Raw genomic sequence first — 25,412 nt, 5'->3', positions numbered from 1 at the left:
TCCACACAGATCAGGTATTATACTTAACATAATACCAGGCAGTCAACAGATTGCAGCAGCTCGATAACTAATGGCTGCACAAATCTGCACATCTGACAAAATAAACGTCCTCTAAAACACATTAATGCACCGCACTAATAATATGCAACAGCTCATTTAGATACATCTTAGAGCATGTGAAGGTAAGCAGGGTCCAAAGGAAAATGCAGTGGAAGCATTTATTTTGGAACCACAGCGCTATTACATGGCCACTTTGAAAGGCACGTGCAGATCTCTGATGTTTTATCCCCTGCTATGTCAGCACACACACACAGAATGCCGGTCATTAGCTAATGTATAAAAAGAACTGGCTTGCAAGATGCTCAAAGTGATGGTTGAACTCACGAGAACGTGAAAATGAGTTATTCAACTTAAGACGTGCGGGGGAGTGGTTGACGGGGGTTAATGCATAAATTAAAAAGTGAGCTTCTTTTCCCCAACAAAGTACAGTGAGATAAACATCCCTCTAAATCTTTCAGAGAAGAGAGACAGACATGAAAGTGATGAAGAACGACAGCCAGTGGCACAGGAATAAAAGAGAAGCCGTTAAAGGAAGCAAAAGAGAGCGGAGGAAAGGGTGAGGAAGCGATGGGCAGATGGTGACAGAGGGGGTGGACTATTCCCTCGTCCTTGCTCAGTCATTTTTCTGTGTTGGCTCCTTTTCTCTACATTGCACGCTGGGGGCTGACAACAGGTGGTCTTATCATTACTGTAAGGCTCATAACCCTCACTCAAACAGCCAGTGTCTGATCCATGTGTGTGTGTGAGAGAGAGAGACAAGTGTATGGGTATGTGTGTGTGTGTGAGTGCATCTAATAACTACTCATTACCACAGTAAATCAGATAGCAATCCCCAAACCGCTGCGGGCTGCTCGCTACACCTTCATCGCAGTGTCTGTCGCTGTAATTGTATTGATTGCAATATAGACCAATTATTGAGGGATCACAACCGAAAAAAAACAAAAAAAACACAAAAACAAACAAACAGATTGAGTGTCTCAGGTGTAGCTTCTCTGTATGTGTGTGTGTGTGTGTGTGAATCAGGTCCAATCAATGGCATTTTATAAAGGGAAACAGGTTTTGCCCCAGAGTGCTTCAGAGAAAAACAAGACACACACATTACAGCAAGGACAATAAAAAAAAAACAAAAATATGATTGAATTAGTGCATCATAAACTCCGAGAAACACAGCCAACGCAAGTGTAAAAGCAAATTTGTGTGTGTGTGTCTGTGCCTCCCACACATTCACAGTGGATATGTGTGTGAAATATAGGAGCCAATAGCCGCACACATTATGATCCTAATATCTGGCAGCTTATTCACAGTATTAACTGTTGGAGGCTTTTAGCACCGAATAGCATAAATCACTTCCAAACAAAGTAATGACCTGGCAAAACGCCCGTCCAACACCTATCCACAGTATATAAAAGCTGAATTATACAGTAGGTAGCATCTTTTCATTAATAGGGATGAAATTTATGCGTGACAATATCAGCGTTATTTATTTTTAGCTGATTTCATTTATGGAACCGAAGTGACTGAACGCAGTAGAGGGTTATGTGACAGGTCTAAAATACATCACTAATATTCTTATTATAATAAGAGCCTACAAAAAAAACACATGGGGACCATTAAAATTACAGTTATGGCTCCCATCACATTCATTTAGATAGACTGGTGTTTCTAGCTCAGGGGTGTTAAAATGGCTGACAAGTGGTGTTACTAGCCTAAGAGGACATTGATAAAACCAAACTAGTCAGCACTTCATGTTAACCATCTATATAATGCACTCTTTATTGCTGTAGCATTAATGTCTAAGGTTCGGCAACAGGAGTTGGACTATTGTGAGAGGCAGGCTAACACCCCAAAGTGGTGTTTGGTATGCCTCGTTTGCTCTAGTGGTATGTACCGATCTCTGAGCATCCCTTCTTGATGGAGTGGTACATACCGGGAACCATGCGCATAATCAAAGCAGGTTTAATGGAAGCGTTGAGAATGTTCAGCCTGATGAGGGGAAACTTTGTTTTTTCTGTTGTAATTCAACCCCGAGGAAGAGGGGGGTAACTCAAGCCCACTTCACAAAGCATGATGGCTCATCTTCTGTTACCATGGTAACTCAATTTGTGAACATAACCTGGTCAGAAGCAGATTTTCCTTTATAAAGTCCAGGTTTCTCTCTGTCTCCTCCTCTTTACAGAGCCAAAGGCTGACTGATTTGCTCATTTCGTGAGCGGAGACCATCTGAGTGAAAGCTGTTGTCCTCATGCAGAGATACAGAGGCTGCATCAGTCACTAGGGACACTAGGGACACTAGGGGACATTTATTGTATTATTTCTTTACTATTGTTCAATAAATGAACTAAAATAATAATAAATAATTGTGTCCTCCTATTTCTGATGTCCTATAGTCTTTTGTGGACTTCCAAAAGATGTGTGTTTTGTGGACATCCAGAGCCAGACACAGTCACAGTAAAGGCAGTAAAGAGGTTTCTACTCTGAAAGTGTTGTCGTGCTGGAAGGACGCGGCTCTTAGCTAACAGTCAGCAATTACGCTAATACATTTTTATCATGTTGTTGACCCTTAAGGAAGGACACTTTAACACACACTTTAATACACACTCTCTCAAGAAGGTTTTAATTTGCTTGATCATTTCTACAACATTAGCTTTTACAAAGCTCGTAGAGTTAAGTAAGGAACGAAATTCAGGGCAGACCAACAAAAGACCCACCAACCACCACTAACTTTTCATTTTTTTTTTTTACTTTTCATTTTTGTGTGTACTAAAATGTCCAAAAAATGATTTAAAAAATAGTCAGTCTATAATTTAATAGGCAGCACAAAGTGTAGCAGAGGCAGATATTATGTTTTATGTTGAATGTATAAAGAGTTTCTATAATAATTCTATCACAGTTGATATCATAATTGAATTTTGTGTATTTAAATTAGGTATTAAAAATGTGTGTTTATCTCAGTAGAGGAGCCACGAGGATTCTCTTTGTGCCTGTACTGTCCATCATGAAGCCCTGTGATATTAAATCTTACCTGTTATCATTTAATTTGTTGCATTTGTACAAAGCCTTTCAGTGTGTGTGTGTGTGTGTGTGTGTGTGTGTGTGTGTTTGCAGTTACTCATTATTTTTCTTGAAATACTTCACCAATATCAAACTGGAATATTTTTTAATGTCCTCCAGTATTAGGGGAAAAAAAGTCATGAAAGCGCAGTGTTAATGTGTGTGTTACCTGTGGCCGTAGCTGCCTGCTGATGTCGTTGGGATCCAGGGCGAACAGCGCCTCCCGTGCTCCGACGTACAGAACCCTCTCGTGGTCAGACAGAGTCAGCATGCTGTAGTTGAACACTCCCTGAACGCTGAACCTCGCCATGCTGTCCAGCACATCTGGATGAAGACACACAGAAACATTGTTACATTACACACCTGATAACACAAAGCTGCCAGACATCCCAGCATTCCTGTCAGCTCATCTGTTGACAAATGACGAGATCATTTCACACTCAGCTTTTTCACACCCTTCAGCTTCAGATTCAGGTCCAAAGGCTTGGGAAGGCAGGAGGTGAGGCGGGTGTGGAAAATGTGTGTGAGGGAGAGCAGAGGGGCACCGATGATCTTGCTGGCTGCATTCACTATGTGTTGCAGCCTCCATTCAGCTCTCCATGGTGCCCCAGTAGAAGGAGCACATGATGGGAGGTGGGACATGTGCTCTCCCTTAGTTTGTAGAGGACATAGAGGTGTTTCTAAACTTTCTTGGCCAGCCATGTTGTGTATGTTCTTTGGGCTTCCCCATATTGAGGAAGAAATTGTCATCTTTGTACCACTGAACCCTGTGGCTCACCTCGCTCTTGTAGTTCACATCATCATTGTTAGTGATGAGGCCCACCACAGTCGTGTCATCTGCAAACTTGACGATGTGGTTGGTGGTGTAGCCGGGCACACAGTCATGAGTCTGCGGGGTGAAGAGCAGCGGGCTGAGCACACACCCCTGTGGGGCACCTGTGCTCAGCATGATGGTCTTGGAGGTGATGCTGCCCGCCTATACATTCTGTGGCCTCTCTGATAAGAAGTCTAGCACCCAGTTACACAGAGAGGTCTTGAGACCCAGGTGTCCCATTTTGTGTAGCTGCTGGGGGATGATGGTGTTGAATGCTTTGGAACTGGCACTAAATCTAGAGCACTTGCTGCTATGTATAACATTATAAGTTGCATTCAGCCACTTCTTAGCAATCATTGTTGACAAAATTTTTTACCTTAATTTAATTTATATTTAGACTTATGTTTGGTAGTTAGTGAAAAAACTCTTCAAAGGAATGTGCTAACACATCTGCTATACTAGCACTGTAAAGGTGTTAGCAGTGCTGTTTGTGGGGCTAATTACTCTGCCCCCAATTTGTAAGAGAGAAAAAAAACAGCCTGTAAAGCACTAAAGAATCTCATCCTGAATTAGATTTATATTCGATGTAACAAGATATCAATGAATTTAGGTGAGAAAAAACCCCATTAAAGCATAAAAATCTCTCACGGTTATAACTCATCTACTCCTAATGAGTTTGCTGAAATTTCCAAATATCATGCTTCAAGATCTGGTGTAAATTATTCCTGTGGGACGGAGCGCTGCACGGAAAGCTTCCCAGGCTCTGTATTTACTTTAAGAACCTGCAGCAGAAGGCAGACTTCAGGCTAAAGTCTGATAACTTCCAGATCTGCATGTCAGAAGTGAGATAAGGTGGTGGTCTATTTAGAAAAGCTATGCAAATAAACAAAACGCAATGACGCTCTCTTCTCTCAGACCAGCCCTTGTTTTGATGAAGACTGCTACTTACACATCTAACAGCATAGCAGCAGCATACACAGTATATTAGGGCTGGCTCATATGTGCGATTTTAGTGCAGATATAACGGATATAACGGCAGCGATAATGCACAGTCTGCAGAATCTTCTATCAAACAAGCTAAACTTCAGCGGATTCAATTAATGCTTTAATGTGAGTTTTAAAAGCCAGGTTGTTATCGAGCCAGATGCCAAGATGTTTGTATACATATACACTTATTCAATAAAAATTCCATTAAGACCAGCAATTTTCAAATTGAGAATATCGATTAATGCTGTTTGGTGAAAACACCTTCAACTGTGTTTTGCCTCAGTTTACTGCAGCGTATATGACTAATGATTGTTAAAATACTTCAGCATTGAAGCATCTAGGTAAACAGTGAGGCTTAAACCAGAGGCACCTGAACACAACAATGCAGGGATTTAGAGTCAGACCAAGTAGCACTATACTGCAAATGGAAAATGAAATCCAAGTGACAACGTGGGCAGAATGCAGAGCATAAGAATGCTTATAAATACATGCTAATAACGGGTATAAGTCTGCCAGGGTGATTAGATTGTTCATTATCTGGCCTGCACACCCAGATGCAGATGGCATTTTAAGCGAGGTCCCTTTTTGCTCCGATTGGGCTATCACTCAGTATTAACAGAATATTAGCCTCTCTGTCAACCCAGTTATTGATCCTTTGACATCAAATAGCTGAATTGATCCAATTCATCCCAGGACTGTCTCATTTGTGTATAGACGTCCCATATTTAAGGGAACATTCTGAATAAAGATGACGCCTACTTTTTGTCAGAAACTCTCTCTCTCTCTCACACACACACACACACCAACCATTCAGATTTCCTGACAAGCACAAACTAGCGTTGCATAGCAGAAAAAAAAACAAGCCAGAGACAGGAAAAAAGAGAGGAAGGATGGTGTTTAGTTTTCATTATCCACACTCTTGTTGCTTGTAGTGTCACCTTGTTCTCGCTTCCCTCCCCTCTCTCACTTTATCTGCGTTGATAGAATACGTGCAATACGCCAGGCTATGACTTGGCTTCTGCACGTAATGCAATCTCATAAACGGAATATTTCCTTTCTTTTTCTTTTTTTTTGGTTTCTACGACATGAATATTTCCATTTTTTTTTCTTTCAGACTGAAAATAGCTGCAAAATCCAGGGAGGGAGCGGCTGTGTGATTTATGGTGTGACTAACTGCTCATGTGACACTGTGGCCTAGTTGGGACTAAATAGACTTATATACATGGAGATGCCTATTCTGTGCATGTGTGTGTGTGTGTGTGTGTGTATACAGGCAAGGTCAGAAAAGAGAGGTTGTAATCTTGATGGTGCAACTATAATATCCATGATGTTTTAAGGTTTTTTCACTGCTAAAAACCAATGCCTTGGTATCAAATATCATTTTAAGCCAGTCTTCATCCTCCGTTGAAGACTTGGTGATGCCTTCCTAATCTTTGTATACATAAGTGGAGCCAAAATCAAGAAAACAGGAAGTGAAAGTGCCCAAATTCATGGAAATCAAGAGTATCTGAAGTGGCATCACAGCTGTGACAAACTATCTATAGATGTTTTGGCGAGCACTTCGTCAACTGAACTGCCCTTCATACTTACAACAAACCTAATTGTCCCCTTTTTCCTCCAGTCCTTTCATTCTATTGCAATCAGTTAAATTCTAACAAGGCTGAAAAATTATAGCACAAAAAAAAATAAAATTTACAGTCCCAATTGCATGACTTGTAATTTATGACCGACAATGCTCTGATTTTAGCTTTGTCGAGGCGGAGACCCCCTGAAGACTCCTGCAATCAGAGCAAACAGATATTTACTAAACATTTGGAAACCTTGTTTGTTTGTTTTTTTTACCAACACTTTCAACACCATAGAAATGACTTTGATGACTTGAGGGAAAACCATTGCATCCATGCACTGACAACGTTAGACCAAAGGTGGCGCCAAAATCAAGCTATTATATTCCATCCACACATATCTTTATGGATCATAAACATTTCATGTTGAACATAAGCTGCCCAAAAGCACACACTCTCCAAGAATTTAGTCCACAAATCATATAGTCAGCAGTGAGTCTGAATAGTCTTTTGAGGACAGGAAGTGACAACGCTCTAATACGCTACTTTGGTCTTGTAGGGTCACTCAAAACTCAAAAAAACTGAGAGGTTCGAGAGGTGGAGAAGGATGGAGGGAGAGTGAAAGGAATAAGCAACCAAAAGGAAGGAAGGAAGGAAGGGGGGGATAAGTACTGAAGTTGGCTTATTATCTGAAGAGCAGCGGCGTATAAACATTGGAGGGTATGTGCGGATGAGCGAGCTAGATGAGAGTGAGTGAGGAGAGAGTGGCGGCATCCTCGGGGGAGAACCGAGCACATCTGCTGTGTTCCACACAACCGGGCGAAAAAACTCCAGAGCTGACACGCTGCACTACTGAGGTACACACCGCTCACACACACACATACACAAATCAGTGCACATCTGTACACACACATACACACACACACACACACAGGCCTGAACTGCTCTCCAGGGTACCTGCTCAGTGACTTCAACATCTCTCCACCAACAGAGAGAAAGTTTTGCTCCGAGTGGCTTGTTTGAAGTGATCAGCCGCTCTGTCATTAAAAGGCGATACGGGCAGACGCACTTACCATCTGCCACCACACTGTGGCAGCCCAGAGGCAACACCTGCTCTGTGTGTGTGTTATAACCTGTGAGACTTTATGCTGGTTTAGACACTGTCCAGGTCATTTGTATGTGTGTACAGGAGAACCAGTGTGTATGTTGGTAGCAGAGTGTGACTGAATTTCTAAAAGCAAACAAGGATCAGAAGTGAGAACAAAGGGAGCATATCGTACAGATGCAGCATGCAGAATGTCGTCCTTGTGCTGTTTTCTGAAAAGAATGGGCTCTGAATATATTGTATGTGCAGACATGTGAACACTGCTTATAGGTTTGAGTGCTTTAGGATTTTCCTTTCCATCATTTTAAGGAGCTGGTGAGCGTGTTTGTGTGTGTTTGTGTGCACGTCTGAGGGCGGTTCAAGTTAAATTACAAGGCCTTTGATGCTTGGATACAACAGTTTGTAAGGAGCAGAAGAAAAGTATAAATAAAAGAGTGCGAATAAGAAACGCCGGGGAAAGAAACATGAGGGGAGGCATAATGAGTCCAACAGATGATGGAAGACATACAAACAAAAAAAAGAAAGGGGCCAAACGCAGAAAGCCAGAATGAAAGGGAGAATACAAAACAACTCAGAGGGCACGGCCGAGGTCAAGGGCCGCTGGAAACAGAGATGATCAGAGATCAGTGAGCTCCGGAAACCTCGTCCCTCTGTGTGAGCTGTTATAATAAGGGCGTGGATGAACACATGTTAGCATTAACATAAAGGTCAGCACATGTCTGGTTTTAGAATATATTAAAGTATACTGCATGGATCACGAGGAAAAATTACAAATTTAGTCCTTCATCACAAGTTCAAAAGTACAAGTAACACTTCAAACCAGGTGTTACTTCCACACAACGTCGCGTGTAACAGTATGCATAACCTTGAAATTCAGCAAACTGATTGCCAGCTTCAATTTTATAGCGTAAAATATGTTTTCTAGGTTTTTGCATACTCTGAATCTGCACCTTCAGATCCCTGATCAGGATAAGTAATAAACTACAGTGATCATTTAGAGTCTTCCTATTCACATGTAACACACATCAGTCAGGTTCTTGGGAGACTACGTGTTGACTGTGTCAGTGTGTCCTTGAATGCACCACAAAGAAGAAACTTACAGTCCCTACATGCCGACGGTGCAATATCATGCAACTATAATGCAACATTGTCAGGAGGATAAGAGTGTAGAGTAGGAATAATGTGAATTTGTTCATTTGTCAGCAGAACAACACATTGACTGTTACAGCTTATTGGAAAGCAGCAAGGACAACGAGTTGATGGAGAAGCATTGATTTTATGATAAATGAGCACAAACTGTAGGATTAAGGTGGGAAATCATGCAGTGGTAGAATTTCACAAATTGATTGCTAAATGTAGGCTAAAATATACTAAAACACTTTACACCAACTATAGTGGTAGATTACTGATCCATGGAGACGTCCAGTTAGGAAGTGTGCAGTCTAATATGTCTATGTTTGCATGTAATCAGATGTTAGATGTGTGTGTGTGCGCACTTCATTGCAGGGTATCTCAGGGTCACAGCCTCGCCCAGCCCTAATCAAAGCAAAGCAAACTCAGCCAGACCAAACAGAACTCTGTGTGGAGGTGGGGAGGAAAGAAGAAGAAGGACACAGGGAGAGCGCCTGTTGCTTCAAGCCCGCCTGAAAAGCTCTCTATCCGGGCCTCTCCTCTGTGATCAGCCTCCCTCTCGCTGTCTGCTATAAATACACCCGGCCCCTTCTTATAGCTCCTAACCGCCGAGCCTCTCGTACACCAAACTATGATTAAAGGCCTATTTTAGGCAGAGCTTTGAAGCGACGACAAACGCAGAGCGAGAGGCAGAGACAGGCCGACAGAGGAGAAAGAGAGCTCCCACACAAACGTGCAGACAAACCAGGTCGTGCGCACACAGAAACCATCAGACCTTCATCTGAGCAGGTACCCCTCTTTGAAGGGATGAAAACAACACAGCATGCATACTCCCACATGGATGCACAAGCTTCGTCTGCTGAACAGAAGACAAGCTCACAAGAAAGTCAGGTGTGAGACAGAATGAGAGCATGGAGATAGAGAGAAGAAAAGTGGAAACAGCACCTATTGTCAGTTCAGTGTTAATGAATTCATTGAGAAAGTATGAAATGTATAGGCTTATCCAGGCTGTTACGTGAGGAATCCATTTATTAACACACTCATGACTGAATCAATTTGTATACAGTCAAGGAAAAAAGATAAAAGTTATTGTTATTGTGGCTTAAACCTTTGATTGTGGCTTATGTTTACAGCTTTATTATTCCTGTGTTTGATGAACAGTCGCATATATAATGACTGAATTCAACAGAATTGGAAGAGAGCTTGATGAGTGGGAGGAGAGGAAGTGGTAAAAGTGGATTAACACAACAACGGAATCAGTGAGCCTGGTGGGGGGGATGGCAGGGAGATGAAAGTGTGTGTGTTTCTGAGGGGTGGGGGTGTGGGGGGTGGGACAGCATGCCTTGGTGGGGGGTCGCCATTGCAATCCACAACAAGCAGAACAAATGTAGAGCTGGTTGATGCCACAAGTAAGGCTTTTTTTTGTTCCATTCCAGCGTCATGCTTCAGCGTGTATGACTGGTGCAGCGGTAGGCAGCAGCTGGGGAGAGTTAGGGCTCGCTTTACAATGCTGTATAACACTCACAGGGAGACGGAAGCCTGTGAAGTTCAACAACACTTTTTGGAAACATGACTCACTGAATGATTTACATGCCGAGGATTGTAGTGATGATGATGCATAAGAGGGGGAACATTCTACTGAAACTCACTTCTAGCCAGTCCTGTTGTATGTTGATTTATAGCTGGTTAGCTGGTTTTTATTTTGTAGAAATTTTCAATTTTCAATTTTCAATACATCAATTAATATCAGTATAATGAATTGATGTATATAAATTAATTAAATAGCTATTGCCTAAATATGGAGGAAGTAACATCACAATCAGCAGAAAGAAGCGACCACAAAATAGGACAGTATATAAACCGCTTCGAACTGTTTTGTCTGTGCCATGAGGTCATGAGATAAGATAAAGATAAGCAAAAAGTGGAGGGAGGGGTGTTCTAGCATGTGAAGTGGGTGGGAGTTTGGCAGAATACAACTTGACCTCTAGCACAGACCTTGGTTCCAAGATGGGGGTAGGAAGAGCTGCTTTGTCTGTTCTCATATACAGTCTATTGTTTTAGTGCAGTTTTTCAAGGTTGCCATGGTGATTTGCCAAAACCTGAATGGATGTACTAAATCGGGAGAGCATATATGTAAACATTTGACCACTTTGTCCAATCACATCAAGACCTTCGATTTATCAATCAAACATTCACGCCTGAGGATAAAAAAAAAATTCAAATGTTGTTCCTGAGGATATGTATGCTGGTAGGAACACTTTTTAATGTAACGTCAGTGGTGGCCGGCCAGTTCATCAGTTCAACCGTGACACCACGGCTACAAGAGTGTGCTGTGAATAAGATCAGCCTGGCATTTTCATTTTGGTCCACATGTCCACTTTGCTCACACATCAGCTCTCACAAAGTCAGAATGACAACAGAGAGCACTCCAGGTCCTGACATCTGGACCCGGCTGTTAATCTTCACCGACCAATCAGCGCAGGGTCAGGGGATGAGTGACACTTATAGCAGATAAAAAAAGTAGTGATGAATCTCCTCCTTCCTCACCCCGTATCTACCCTCTCAGTCACGCACAGCCTCCCGCCTCCTCCTCCTCCTCCTCCTCCTCCTGCCTTGCTCTCAACCACTCATTACTGTAATTGGAGGGTTTGGGGAGATACGCAAGAGAGAGAGACACAGAAATGAAGGGAGAGAAAGGTTGAGGGAGAGAGAGAGAGAGAGGGAGAAAGGTTTCTGGAGGTCAGAGGCACGGCCCTTTCCACTCTCCATCTGATTTTTTCCCCCTTTCACCATCTCTCACTCTATTTTTCTAAATCAAGAGGTATAAATTTGCTTTGGCGTTTCTTTAAAGACGTTTTAAAGACTTCTTTCTTTCTTTTTCTTTCTTTCTTTCTTTATTTCATTCACCACAGCTTCTGCATTTTGTCTTAGTTTTGGCTTACTGGCCTCTGTCATTGGGCTGGACTTAGAAGTGTACGCGTGGTTGTATGTATGTGTGTGTGTGTGTGTGTGTGTGTGTGTGTGTGTGTGTGTGTGTGTGTGTGTGTGTGAGGAAAGCTGAGAACAGAAAATGATGCTGTTTGACAGAGAAAGCCAGTGGTGTCATCAGCTGGAATATTATCTGTGGTCAATGGAAACAGGCTGAGTTAGAGGCGTGAAAGTACTGTAGCTTACAACAACATGGATGCTCCAATCAACAGCGACCAATTCAAGTCAAACAAAAGAGCTGGTCAGTCACAGAAAGATGCAAAGATGAGACAGAGTGAGTCGGGTCCTGCTCAAGGTCTCATCCTGTTAACAGGGAGTTTTTCTTGACACTGTTGCTCTTAAGGAGGTACAGGTTCTGGGTTTCTGTAAAGCATGTTGAGACAATATAAAAGAATATAAAAGAATATATATAAAAGAAATTGAATTAAATTGAATACGTGCATTGAAAAGTATGGCAGCGTGAGGTGCATATGAGATTTTTGATTTAGAAACATTACAGTGATCAGCAACTGAAACACAATCTTTGTATCTAACATTTGAGTTGCCTAATTTCACATTAAAAAAGCTCTTTGGCTAGCTCTCCAATTAGCATAATGTAGCTGGTGTCCTTAATAATGCAACAAGATATAATTAGAGCTTGAAACACAATATTCTGAATTTGTCTGTTAACAATAAGAAAATATTTCGCAAAGGGTGAATAGCTCTTATGTGCGCATTAATAAGATATATAATCCACATAAAGTAAAAGGAAATCCAGACACATACAGTATGTTAGTGATTAACATGAAAAAATGCATATTTACAGCACTCATTAGCAACACTGTGAGCGCCATACATAATGTGCGTACATAAAATGTCTCATTAGAAGCCAAAGGTGATTTTTTACTCACCAATAAATGTGACAAGCAGTGAGGAAATAACAACAATTTAAAATGTCAACATGTGACTTTTAAAAAGTAAAAGAAGAAGAAGGTGGTGGAGAGCTAGTGAGGGGAAAAAAGAGAGAGGATGTTTGTGTTTCTTCTTCTGCTTGTAAGCCTCGTGTAATTGCAGGGTGTTGGGCAGGGGGGGGGGATGGTGGATGGGGGTAAATATTATCTCTTCAACCATCTCTGCCCCGCCATAACTCAACACACTCACACACACACACACACCCCTCCTATACTGCCCAGAGTTCCAAATCCCCCAGACTGCCAGCCTAAGCAGTACACACACACTCACACACACATATAAACAAAGGGGGATTAGATAGGCAGATTCACAGCTACACACACAGACACACACACACATTTTACTCTACACAAACAGGTATAAACACACACACACATGCACCAACATTTTCCCTCTTGTTTTTCATTGCCTGTTCTTGCTCACATGCTGCATGCAAACCACAACCCTCTCACACACACACACACACACACACACACACACACACATACAAGTTAATATGGAGAGATGCTTCAGTGCAAAATGAAACACAGGGTGAACGGCCTGCAGTTTGTATGTGTGTGTTTTCCTTTCTGTCCTCGTCTGAGGCTACTTTCTGTCCTTTTAAGGCAGTAAGTGACTGGCCTCTTTCTGTCTTTCTTTCCATTATAAGTCTCTCTCTCTCTCTCTCTCTCACTTTCCATTTCGCTTCACCACTCCACTCTATCTCTCCCTCTTCTCTCTGCAGCTTTTGTTTTTTTTTCCATTTCATCTTTCTCTTCTTCTATCTCCTCTTTCAACACTGTAGCCGAGTCATTTAACCCAGCAGTGTGTCTGAAAATCTAAGTGAAGAAATCTGTCAATGAGTGAGATAATCCCGGCTTGTTTCCAACGCAAATCAATTTGCCAGCAAGAATCTTTCTGCCACACTTGAATCAAACATGATAAAAGTGGCTGCTCTCTCCTGTGTTTCATGACAAGGCTTTTATGTGTGAGACAAGAAGTGGAGGGGGAAGATATCTTGTCTTTGTTCAAACACATGAGATACTTCTTGGTAGTGTTTTTACTCCAGCCACATGTGTCCTTGTTTCCCCTATCTGCATGGTGTGTCTTTACCACAAGTGTGTGTGTGTCTGTGTGTGTGTCTGCAGGCCAAAGTGCAGCAGAGATCCGAGCCACTCAGTGCCAACACTGTCTTTGCTTTGTCACACTCAAGCATTTTACCACAAACTCTCAACGCCCTGTCAATTGTTTTTTCTCCCTATTCTCTGTCCTCACATCCCACCACAACAGCAGCAGCAGCATGGAGGGATGTGAGGAAGGAGGTGAAGGAAGGGGAGGGAAGGGGGACAAAAAAAGGATGAGGGTGGGTTGATGATAGCGGCATGAGAAAGCAGCTTTTGAAATATCCCTGCACCCAACCACAATCACCACCACCAAGCAGCATTCTCCTAGAGAGCGGCTGAAATCGGAGCTCTTTGTGAAAGCGCCATAAGAGCATTTCAGGTTCATATGAGGAGCCGAAGCGTACAAAGCAAGAGAGGGGAGGGGAGGGATAAAAGGCAGAAAAGAGAGAAAGAGCAAGAAGAGAAGGGAACAGAGGAATAGATACAGGATAAAAGGTGCGATAAGTGGAACAGAGAGGTGAGAAAATATACCTTTTCCCATATTTTTTGCCTCCCTCTCTTTATAGTATTTCCTTAATCCCCAAGACAGTGAGAGAGAATGCTGCACTTTCCTTTGAGGGATTAAAAAAAAAAAAAAAAAAGACTATTTCTCAGTTTGCAACAATTGTCATTGTTCAGTGAAGAAAGCAGAGTCTACTGCAGAGGAGGCCTTAGATAAAGAGTGCAAATACAGTTGAATGCTAGGATTAGACTGATGTATTGTTTTACCCAGGGTCGATGTGAGCCTCTTTAACAAATATCATCCACTACTGATAGAATGGAAAAATCCTCCCATGCTGTTGCACTGGAACACACATTTTAATTATTGGTGTTATATCAGATGTCAGAGCAGATACATCACTCCAATGACAAGCTGGAGGATTCGACCGGCATCTGTCAGTGCATCTGCTGCCCTAAAAGGCTCCATCACAACTGCGAACATTTCAAAGCCTTTGACACAGAAACTTGACTGTGTCCAAAGTGGAGGAAACTGTCTCTTGAGGTACAAATATGTATTATCTCTATATGTATTGTATAATGTGAACAAAGATTTAAAGGTAGGGTAGGAGATTTTGAAAACTCAGTGAGAGTCAGCCAGATTTCGAAAGTAAACACACGCCCCTTTCTCTCGGAGCTCACCCCGAAGCCACGCCTCCCAATCACATGGACGTACATTACGTGAAGACGAGCTGCGGTCTGCGACTTCGGCCATCATGCACGTACCTCTCTGGTGACGTCAGAGCAGGAAGAGAGTGACAACCAGCCAATACTCCGTGCAGGGTCGTCCCGGAGGATTGGCTGATGTTGTTAGTGTTTTATAGCTTCCACAGATGATTAATATTCTTCGTTTTAAAGTGAAACTGCCAAACTAATCAGTTGCTATTGGATTGTAAAAGAGAAGTTACACTAATTTAACAAAAAGTGCATCAGAATGAAATCTCCTACCCTACCTTTAAAGGTCCAAAAGACTGACTTTTCTGTCTCAAAGACTTCCTAGTGACACTGGCCAGTTCACTTCCTATTGGCAACAGCATCACACAGCAGCACTAACACTTCCTGTCCACATTTTATTGGATGAACATTGACATGGGAGCTGTCCTGCTCCTACCACCAATATGGTGGCTTGTCTCTCCAAAACGTTCACTTCCATCCATCCATTATCTGAACCCGCTTTGTCCTGCAGTGCAGGGTCAGGGGAGCTATCAAGGGTACACCCTGGACAGCATGTCTTTAAAATGTGGGAGGAAGCTGAAACACCCGGAGAAAAACCGGGTGCTAACCACTGCACCTCTCAAAACTGAAGCAAGAAGTAAGTTATTCATAATGTGTACAAGTTCTTTACCACGATTCTGGAAAGCATTGAGTCACACTGCATGCTGCTAAATTAGGTCATTAGGAGTTAGCTGGCTGGCTACAATTTTTCATCAGCAACCCCTAAGGTGCAGTCACAATGTCATGTTGACCCCACTCTGCTGTGAAAGATTTTTTTAACAACTTGTCAAGTGGTCTTTGGTCCACTACAACTTTACTCACTTGACATGGAGTGGAGTAGATACCAGTGAATGACAATGTTGGTATAAAAACTTGAGAATCCCGAAGTTATTAGCAATTCTGCAAATATTTTTGAACAAGGCAAGCAGCGAGTCATCAAAGCCCACCCCATTTTAGGAAGGGGGTTGTAGAGAGTGAAACTGGCAGACCCATTTCACTCAGACGGTTTTCATGGATTGAATGGATATGGCTGACCAGGCTAACTGACTTCCAGCACAGCTTTTGTACAGCATAAATGCAAATATGATCCATCTCCAGATTATACATTTATAAAGAGCAAACATCTTGTTTGCAGTTAGAGGTGTCCATTTCAGCTGTTGTGCCTGTGTTCCAGGAGACACGTTGTAATTCAAACCTATAAGGTCTAACTAATCTATCAGCTGGGATTACAGCGCTCACTCACCTTGGTATCGAACAGTCTTGCGTGGAATTGGGTTCCAGTTGAGACCAAGTGACTTCTCCCACCCGACCAGAAACACCAGGAGCAAGACCTTAGTCCCGCCCAGGGCTCCCATGACGGCTCCCATTCGCCAAAACTGACGTTGAGTGATGGATGAGGAGCGATCAATCGCTTGATCAGAGAGAGAGAACAGCCCAGCTCCTGGCAGCCTGCCGAGAGAGAAAGAAAACAACGCATCAGCTAGAAGCCCCAATTTACTTCCTTTATTGGCTTGGTTGTTTATCAGAAACTGTTTTGTCACAGCAGTATTTACAGCGTGCAACATTTTTCAAAATGCCAAAACTTTCAAGCTGCAGTAAAAGATACATTTCTCACTTTGAAAAGTGTCAAACCCAACGTGGTCATCAAAATCCATAATAATATGAAATTGGAATGAGTTATGCAAATCGTAAACAGCTGTAATCAGTGTGTGTTCCTCTGCCAACAAAAACAAACATTTTAATGACTTTTGGCCGCGGAGGTTATACAGGAAAGTCTTTCCCCGTCCCTCCCACGCTGTGAGCGATAATCCAGCTATCACCACTCAGAAAGCTCAGAAACAGCTTATCACCGCACTCCTGTCAAGCCAATTCAGCAGCACTATATTAAGCTGGGGCTGAGTTATCAAAGTTAATTGGCACTGGCAACGCATCAAACGCCAATGTGTTGGGAAATGAATGTCGAGGCAAGGACAATCCAATAGCACTGTGTTGTAAATGAATTGGTTTATACCTAATGAACATGTCAAGTGTGCGACTTCAACGCAGCATTACAGTCCAATAACAGCACAGGATAATTGAGTGGCTACGACGCTGCAGGTGAGACTGATGCACACGGGCACAGAGGGGGATTTCACATTAAAAGTGACACACTGACTTTGTGTTTGTACATGTGGGAGGACCTGTCAGACCATAAACCTTCACCCCACATGTCATGTGTCCTGCACCCTCAAAACATGTCAGTCATTTACAAAAATAAGTGTGAAGTCAACCAATAGCCTCCAATAATAATCACATTTCATTTCATCTCTCCTTCATTAGTAAAATCAAATTATGTTGAACACCTGTCATCACTGGATTGGCTGCACCTGTGGTACTAAGTCACGCAGATGCTTTAATTGAGCCTGTCTGGCTTTTTTGCAGCTTAAATGCAACAGAAGATTTTTTGTGGCTTTCCCAGAAGAAAAGAATTTTAAGAAGAGATTTAACAACAATATGCAAAAAAACTGCCCTCACTGTGACGCCTGATTATGTTTTTTGAAGGCAAAACCTTTTGATAGTGCACAGTGAATGCACTACCAGCTGTGCTAACAGAAATGCTATTTACTTCCTCTGTATGTGTGGATGGATGAAAAGTAGTGTGGGCTGTGTGTCACTTTCTGGATATTTACACAATGTATCTAAAGTTTCTTTGTTCATTAGTGAGCCTATGGCAACCATGTCATGCGTGTGCTGCCAATGATAAAATTCATTTTGAATAATAAAAAAAGCAATTTGATTGTCAGATAGATTGTGAAAAAAACAAACCGTCCAATGTTTAGTTTTCCAACTAAAGGGCCAGACAAAAAAAGTACAGAAGCGTCAAAACCTGCAGTTCCCACCACAGCCTCTGGGGGCCATCTCCAAAAGTAAGTCAGTCCCCATAGACTACCATGTTAAAGTGGCACAAACATGTTTACACCCAGTTTCACTCTCACTCCGCTTCTTGGTTGGGCTATAAGGATGTCAAACACCTCCGACAGCTCCGCTTAAACACATGTGCAATGTCAGGTAAGGTTTGACCATATGTTTTTTAATATCTAAAAATATGTTCCAAAACAGAGTCATATGTCTGTATCTATGTTTGGGATCACATATTCCCATTGGACTTCTCATAAAGAGGTGGATCCACTGTAAAACCCCCCTGCGACAGATACAGTAATGTCTCCCAGGAAATGCCTCCTGCTGCTCCCTGATCTTTGTTACCCTTTGCAGTCTTAACATAACAAAATGACTGGAAACGGATTGACAGTCTTTCCTCTGAGGGATTTGTTTTGTTCATACTCGTGTACACAAGATAAGCAGCTGACTGAGAAATGAAAAAAAGGGAATTTGCAAGATAGTGTGTTTTGAAAGGTTACAAATGTCTCCTCTCTTGATTGCACCACTGGGAAAATGCCTTACATGGCTTCATAAGCACTTTGAAGAATACTAGTTTTGAAGTGACAAAATAAAATCTGTCCACAGTTTTCTGAAGATTTTTTTTTTCTCTTAAGGTAAAATCCACAGGATTATATAGTAGAAAACTGTCACAGCGAAGCCTGTGATTATCCAGGAGGCAATTTTAAATGTCATCTCTAAGTGCTGTGAGTACCACAAGCAAGTCCATTTCTATTGCAGGAAACTGACAGATGGATATCTCAAAAGCTCCACACATAAACCCACTGTAGTGGATTTTAATAATTAAGTGAGCTAACCATTTAATTTTAAATTATGTCCACAGAAACAAAGTCCAATTACTCAGGCCTTAATACTAACCCACACTCTGGACTTTAACCTATCTACAGATAGCAAAATGGAGAAGCGAGTGATCCTTCTGAATGCTGATATTCATCATAGGAACTGAAATATAAACACACACACACACACACCATCTGTAAGCTGTCCGCTCTGCACCTGCTTCTGGGAAACAGTGCTTGTAATGATCCGCTCTCATCGGAGAAGGATACCCATTGACTTTTAAACAGGCACGAAATGTCAAACTTTAACCCAACGCAAAGACAGGGATTACCTCCTTATGTGTGTAACATACGTCTCCTGTTTCTATTCCCACATGTGAATATTAAATTCCTGTGCTGGCAAACAAACATTTGTTTTTTTTTAGTGGATTGGCAGGGGAGGTAATTGAGATTTAGAGATGTGTGTGTGTGTGCATGTTTGTGTGCCTGTGTCCAACCGGTGTGACTGTTATTGATTACACTTTTGAGAGGAAAATAAGAAGAGGCTGAAAAAAGTCTCTCTCTCCTCCACCACTCTACCTCCAACCCCCCCCCCCCCCATACCAAGATCAGATCATGGCGGCGCACTGTTAAATGAGCGTGCTTAAATGCCGGGTTTGAGTGAAAGCTCTCCGAGCCTCGCAGCGCTGTCTACCAGCTTTATTGGATCGATGCTGGAGGCCTTGCCGGGCCAACGCTCAAGTGAGCTGAGAAGAGATTGAGACGGGTGAAAAGAGAGGGAGGGAGGGAGGGATGAAGGAGTGAAAGGATGAGAGGAAGGAAGGAGGGAGATATGAAGAAAGAAAAGAGAGAGAGAGAGAGAAAAAAGAGGTAACGAATTGAAGAGGGCATCCTGAAGGCCGGATTAAGAGGAGAGGCGGCATGTAAACACAACAGGGGAAGACGAGGAGGGAGATGGTGATTCAAGGCTTGTGCTCAAATATTCTGTACACCTTTCTCACTTTCCCACTTCGTCTGTCACGTCCATACAGCAACACTGAATCTTTTTATCATTAATTACACTGGCAGTGAGGTAAGCACATTCTTAGCTTGTCTACTTAGACTGTAAGAGTGTAAGTGCAGAACAAAACGGTCCGACTGTTTAGACAACAACAAAAAAAAACATTGAACCCGATTGAAGTGAAGGTTAGACCTTTAGGAATGTTATGGTAAGTATTTCAGAAAGGGTTTCACAGATGTTTATTTATTTCTCCATATATATCTTTCAAAAGCACTACCTTGTTGCTGTGTTTTTTTGTAATGAATTAAAGGCAGGGTAGGAGATTTCATTCTGATGCACTTTTTGTGAAATTAGTGTAACTTCTCTTTACAATCCGATAGCAACCGATTAGTTCGGCAGTTTCGCTTTAAAACGAAGAATATGAATCATCTGTGGAAGCTATAAAACACTAAAAACATCAGCCAATCCTACGAGGCGCACCTGCGCGGAGGTTGTCACTCTCTTCCTGCTCTGCGCACACCAGAGAGGTACGTGCATGATGGCCGAAGTCACAGACTGGTTGGGAGGAGTGGCTTCGGGGTGAACTCTGAGAGAAAGGGGCGTGTGTTTACTTTCAAACTCTGGCTGATTCACTGAGTTTTCAAAATCTCCTACCCTACCTTTAACAGAGATGAATTAAGTATATAACTTTATTCTTTGTTGTTGCTTTTTGTAATGCATTGCAACTAATGGGAGGACTGAGTATTAGTGTTGATTAAATACCCATAATCCTTCACACAGACAGCTAAGTTTTAATAGCAAAACCAACAACAGTCATGTACTGGCGTACCTTGCATCGCCACAATGTAGACAGAGAAAACCAGCCAGCTGCTACCTTCAGAATAATCTTCTACTCATCACTGTTGACTACGTCTCTTAACTTAACACCGCCCTGCTCCTAAAGTTGGGCACGAAATCTTCAAGGCGGGAACCTTTTCAAGCGCAGAGGGAGATGTGGGCTTGTGATGTATCTTTCTTTTTTCCCTCAGTCAGACCTTCTCTTCTGATCCCTGGCTGTGTCGAAAGAAGCCAGATTCAGCCTGGCTCTCCCCCCGATGACCAAATTAACTGACATGCTCTGTCTCTCACCAAGGCCTCTTTAAGGTCCTGTGGTGTCACATAACTCTGCAGGCGGTATCAAATCATCTTTTAGCTGCTGGTGTTTTTGTTGAGCCTGGTTTAGCTAATGAGCTGAGACACGGCAGCCTAATAATATCAGTCAGCACTCCACAATGGAGGGCTCATTAAAACATACAGAGAAATAGGCCACATGTTCTGATTAGGCTGCCTGCGTGCATTCTTCGATTTGTGCCACTCAACGTGTGTGTGTTCAGTCTCCTTCTATTTCTCAAGTGTATTTTCGAGGTAAGATGAGTCCCTGTTGGGAGAAGTAAAGCAGGATCGTGTCTTCGAAGCAAGCGGATGTTGAGATTGCAAAAAAAAAAAAAAAAAAAAAGAAGAGAACATTCTCAACCCTCCATCTGTCTGTCCTCTTTTCCTCACTGCTCTATCTCTCTGTTATCCGCCGTCCTTCCTGCCCTTCATATTCCCCCACCTCTCCCTTCCTGGAGACCTTTTCCTACACACACTCACTGACCTCTGTTGCAGTCCCAGCTGACTGCTAGCCCTTCCAGGCATTGTTTGACTTTTAACCTGACCTCTGACCTTTTTGTGAGTTACAGAAAGCCAAAGCTGTTCACCACCCTATCACACTGGGACAGACTTGTCCATTAACCATCCCCCCCAACCCAATGCACACACACAAATACATACAGATGGGATGGTCGATGGGATAACCCCCCACCCTTCATCTCGCCTCCGTGCAAAACAAACAGGCGACCGGCAGCTCTCTTCCTTCCTTCCTTTCTTCCTTCCTGCCTGTACCCTCCCCTCTCCCGCCACCTTTTTTTTTTATTGGCCCAGCAGCATCTAAAAACACACAAATGAAAACTCTCACGAGCACACAAAAGGCTTCACCTAAATGGAACAACCTGGATCAAACAATTTCACACCTCGTGGACGAAAAGAGGTTGAGAGCAGCTCAAGGACTTTCATGCCGTGTTCTCCTCACTTTGAAATCCAAGTTTGAGGCTGGGGCAGTGAAGGCGCATTAATGGCCAGACATGTGTGTGTGTTTCTGAAGCAGCTGATGTTGACTTTCAACACTGAAAAATGTTGTTCTGGAAAAGATTATGAATCTTTAACAGTACTACAATACTACTATGAAAAGAAACTACACATTTTGACATCCTTCAATATTTTAGCGTGCTATGTTGCATTCACTATAGGGATGAATTCATTTCAATAAATAGAAAGTAAATGCAAAATTTTCTGTGAAATTTGATGCTGCTTCACACAAAAAGGGTTCCTGGTTCCTGATTAGAATGTGTGTGGTTCAAACACTTGTCTGGAGTTTGCACGTTCTCCCCCGTGCCTGCGGTGCTTTTCTCTGGGTACGCCATCCTCCTCCCACACACCAAAAGAGTGCATGTTAGGTTAATTGGGAACCCCTTATCGGCCATAGGTGTGAGTTTGAATGGTTGTCTCTCCGTGTTAGCCCTGCAAATGACTAGCGATCTGTCCAGGGTGTACCCTGCCTCTTGCCCATTGACAGCTGAGATAGGCTCCAGGACCCCGGTGACCCTGTAGTACAGATCTAAGTGGATTCAGAAAATGGATGGATGGAATTTGTGAGTAAGGTCTCCAGAAGATGACGCCTAAAACCTTGTGAGTTGGTCCTGCAATCATCAGGCCAAAACCTGAACAGCTACCCCCAAAACGACTGTCATATCATATCTCTGTTAGCTGTAGTGCTAAACGGCAAATGTTAGCATGCTATCATGCAAAGCAAAACTGGTAAACAAACCAGTCTTAAATGAGGAACTAATTAATCTGTGGTTAAGTTAAGCTCCTAAAGACAAACTATTCAAAACAAAATCTCTTTCGACACAGACACGTTCATTGCCTAATGATAATTTGTGGCACCAGTTCACATAGTTTTTTGATTCAAATGTATTCTGATGGGTTCAAAATGTTATCCGTGTCTGTGAACTCACCACTGAGCCTTTGGGAAAGATTGAAACATATGATCATTTCACCAGTTTCAGTGAACTCTCACAGCTGAAAGGTTTTGATCACAGATCAGCCTTTAAAAAAAATGGAGGACCTTCAAATTCAGTTCTAATGATTTCAATCTGAGCTCACTCTTTTTAAGAACGCTTAAGCAAAATGCTTGCAATATAAATGCAAAAATATACAATAGCTCCGGTTGTGGGGATGCATCAAAGGAGAGATTTCAAGGTCTCAAGTTCAAATCCAAAGCAAAACGGCTATGAAACCGAGGAGAAAAAATATCATGTTACAGCGCTCCCTGCAAAATTGATGACTTGTGGAATGTGAAGTGAGGGAAGGCAACATGGACGTGCTTTTTTTGTGCTTTTTCTTCTCACTTATTCACACAATGCTCCAGAGGGCTGGATCAAAAAAAAAAAAAGAAAAAGTAAGAAGCCTTTTTACCATTCAGTGACAAGAAAGATGGAGGTGCAGTGCTTTTTGGAGCTAATGAGGCAAACATGGACACTCCATTGACAGTTAAACGCACACACCCACCACCCGCCGCATGCACACTCAGCGTCTGAGAGCCCTCCGCACAAAGACACAGGTGGACACTTAAAGCAGTGCGTGCATGAGCGTCTAGGTGGTTTGAATACTGTTTAAAGCAATATCAAGCATGAGTGCATCTAACTAGCATATCTGTGAATACAGGTGTAAACAAATGCTGACCAGCTTACAGTGAAAAGCTGCATGTTGATGGCTGCCTGTGTTGCAGATCGTGGCGCGCTGTTTGTGTCGAGCTGGCGCAGATGAAAGGCCAATAATCAAAGAGGGATTTGATCATCAGTACGCAGTGCGGACGAAAGCAGAAGAGTGTGTGATGCTGTTAGCTGCAGCGTTCTTGTCTTCTAAAAACTCTTTGAAATTCCCCTTTAAAGCTGCAGTCATCAATATTGTGAGCCACCAATCAATTTCCATGCACCTGAGCACATGATTTCCCATATTTGCATACAATTAATGATTTGCTAAACAGCAGTTCAAATGCATCAACTTAATGTCATTGACTTTCACTTCACATGGTGATTGGAATTCACTTCCCACCCTAATTACCTCAATTTACAGCGGCACTGAGCACCACATTTGACTTTAAACAACCTATTTCCACTTGATGGAAATGTCAAAAAAAAACAAAAAAAAGAAAACTCCCCCGAGAGCTCACAGTGTACCATCTCAGCCTCCCTCGCCGCAGCCTCCACCCTCACCCTGCTCTTTCATGTGTCTCCCCTGGGAGGTTCTGTGAGCCTTCAAATCTCCATCTTCTCTCCTTTCATCCCTACTGTAGCTCTTGCTTGCTCGCCCACACTCGCCACACAAACCACCCCATCCCACCCCCACCCCACACACCCCCACCCCTATCTGCTTCTCCGACTTGTCCATGTCACGGACGGCTGGCCAGGCGTGGTCGGCTTATAATTCTTTGATCGCTGCTCTGATCTCTTCCATCAGTGCCAGGGGCTCCAGCTGATTACAGATGAAATGGATCTGATTTGGACTCTGACTGCAGGCCAAACACCTGCTCAGACCTGAGGAAGTGGTAGATGTGGAGGAGGAGGAAGAGAGAGCGAGATGCTGCTGAACAAACAGACAACAAGCTAATCCGCGTTTCTGGTTCGTGATGGCGGACACACACACACATATGACTGGGTGTCACAACTGTGTATCTGGCTTGAACACCTTTGTAGCCAGCTATCATTACCTGCCTCGAGGAAAATGCAACCCGACACAAAACAATGTCTCGACTTTGAATTCTGGTGGACATAGATGCCTTTAATCCCTGGTTCTTAACCCTATGTCCTGGAGGTCTATGGCTTTAATTCCGACTAATCACTGCAGCAGCTGATTTTATCAATGCATCAGGCTCCATGGTAAAACCAGTGGAATGACATCACACTTACAACTGGAACAAATACTTCATAAATGAGTTGCTATGTATCAAAATATGACATCAGTGAATGAGGTTGAGGCTGCTGCGAATCAATTTACATTACAAAAAAAAATGTGTCTTTCAGCGCATGTATTTGATCAATAACTGTTTAGAGAACAGTGTATTGATTAACAAGCACAATACCCCGAACAGTAAACTGGACAAATGTCTCAGAATGGATCCTTATGATCATTTAAAGATCACATACAGTAAAGCTGAAGCTGATTTATTGGTTATACGTCTGCAATGACTGCTAGTGTTGCAGCACGAATGCATCTAGGTGAGTCAGAAACACCTCTTAATCTCTTGATGATGATGGAAACTAGTTTTTTTTGACATTTTATTATATTTGACATTTACGGAATGTGATTACTGCAGAAAGCCAAAATGTCTACGTCCTCCTCCCCACCTCAGTCTTTCTATCTCTCCCTGTTTTTATTTCTCTAGTTGACCTTGCGCTGTCAGCCTGACGTATGTTGTTTCTGATGAGCATACACCAATGCTGAAAAAACACCATGTGCACTCTGCCCTGCCTTGAACTGCAGGCCCCCCGAGCGCAGGCCCCTGGGGTTTGCTGGGATAGCACTTTGGCCTGTCATCAATGCACATACAT

At 42.6% G+C, this 25,412-nt stretch overlaps 1 protein-coding gene across 2 annotated transcripts in view; it reads right to left on the bottom strand.

Moving 5' to 3' along the window:
* Positions 1-25,412, bottom strand: part of sema4c (sema domain, immunoglobulin domain (Ig), transmembrane domain (TM) and short cytoplasmic domain, (semaphorin) 4C) — a 77,259-nt gene that overhangs the window by 22,218 nt on the left and 29,629 nt on the right. For both annotated transcript variants that reach the window (XM_028414577.1, XM_028414579.1), the window contains 2 exons: positions 16,250-16,455; positions 3,281-3,435 (listed from right to left, as the gene is read on the bottom strand). In XM_028414577.1, the coding sequence (XP_028270378.1) occupies positions 3,281-3,435; positions 16,250-16,373 (279 nt within the window). In that variant the 5' untranslated portion in view covers positions 16,374-16,455. The remainder of the gene's footprint in view (positions 1-3,280; positions 3,436-16,249; positions 16,456-25,412) is intronic.

Source organism: Parambassis ranga, chromosome 9, assembly GCF_900634625.1.
Source record: "Parambassis ranga chromosome 9, fParRan2.1, whole genome shotgun sequence".
NCBI classification, from domain to species: domain Eukaryota; kingdom Metazoa; phylum Chordata; class Actinopteri; family Ambassidae; genus Parambassis; species Parambassis ranga.
This window is presented reverse-complemented; position numbering and strand designations above follow the sequence as displayed.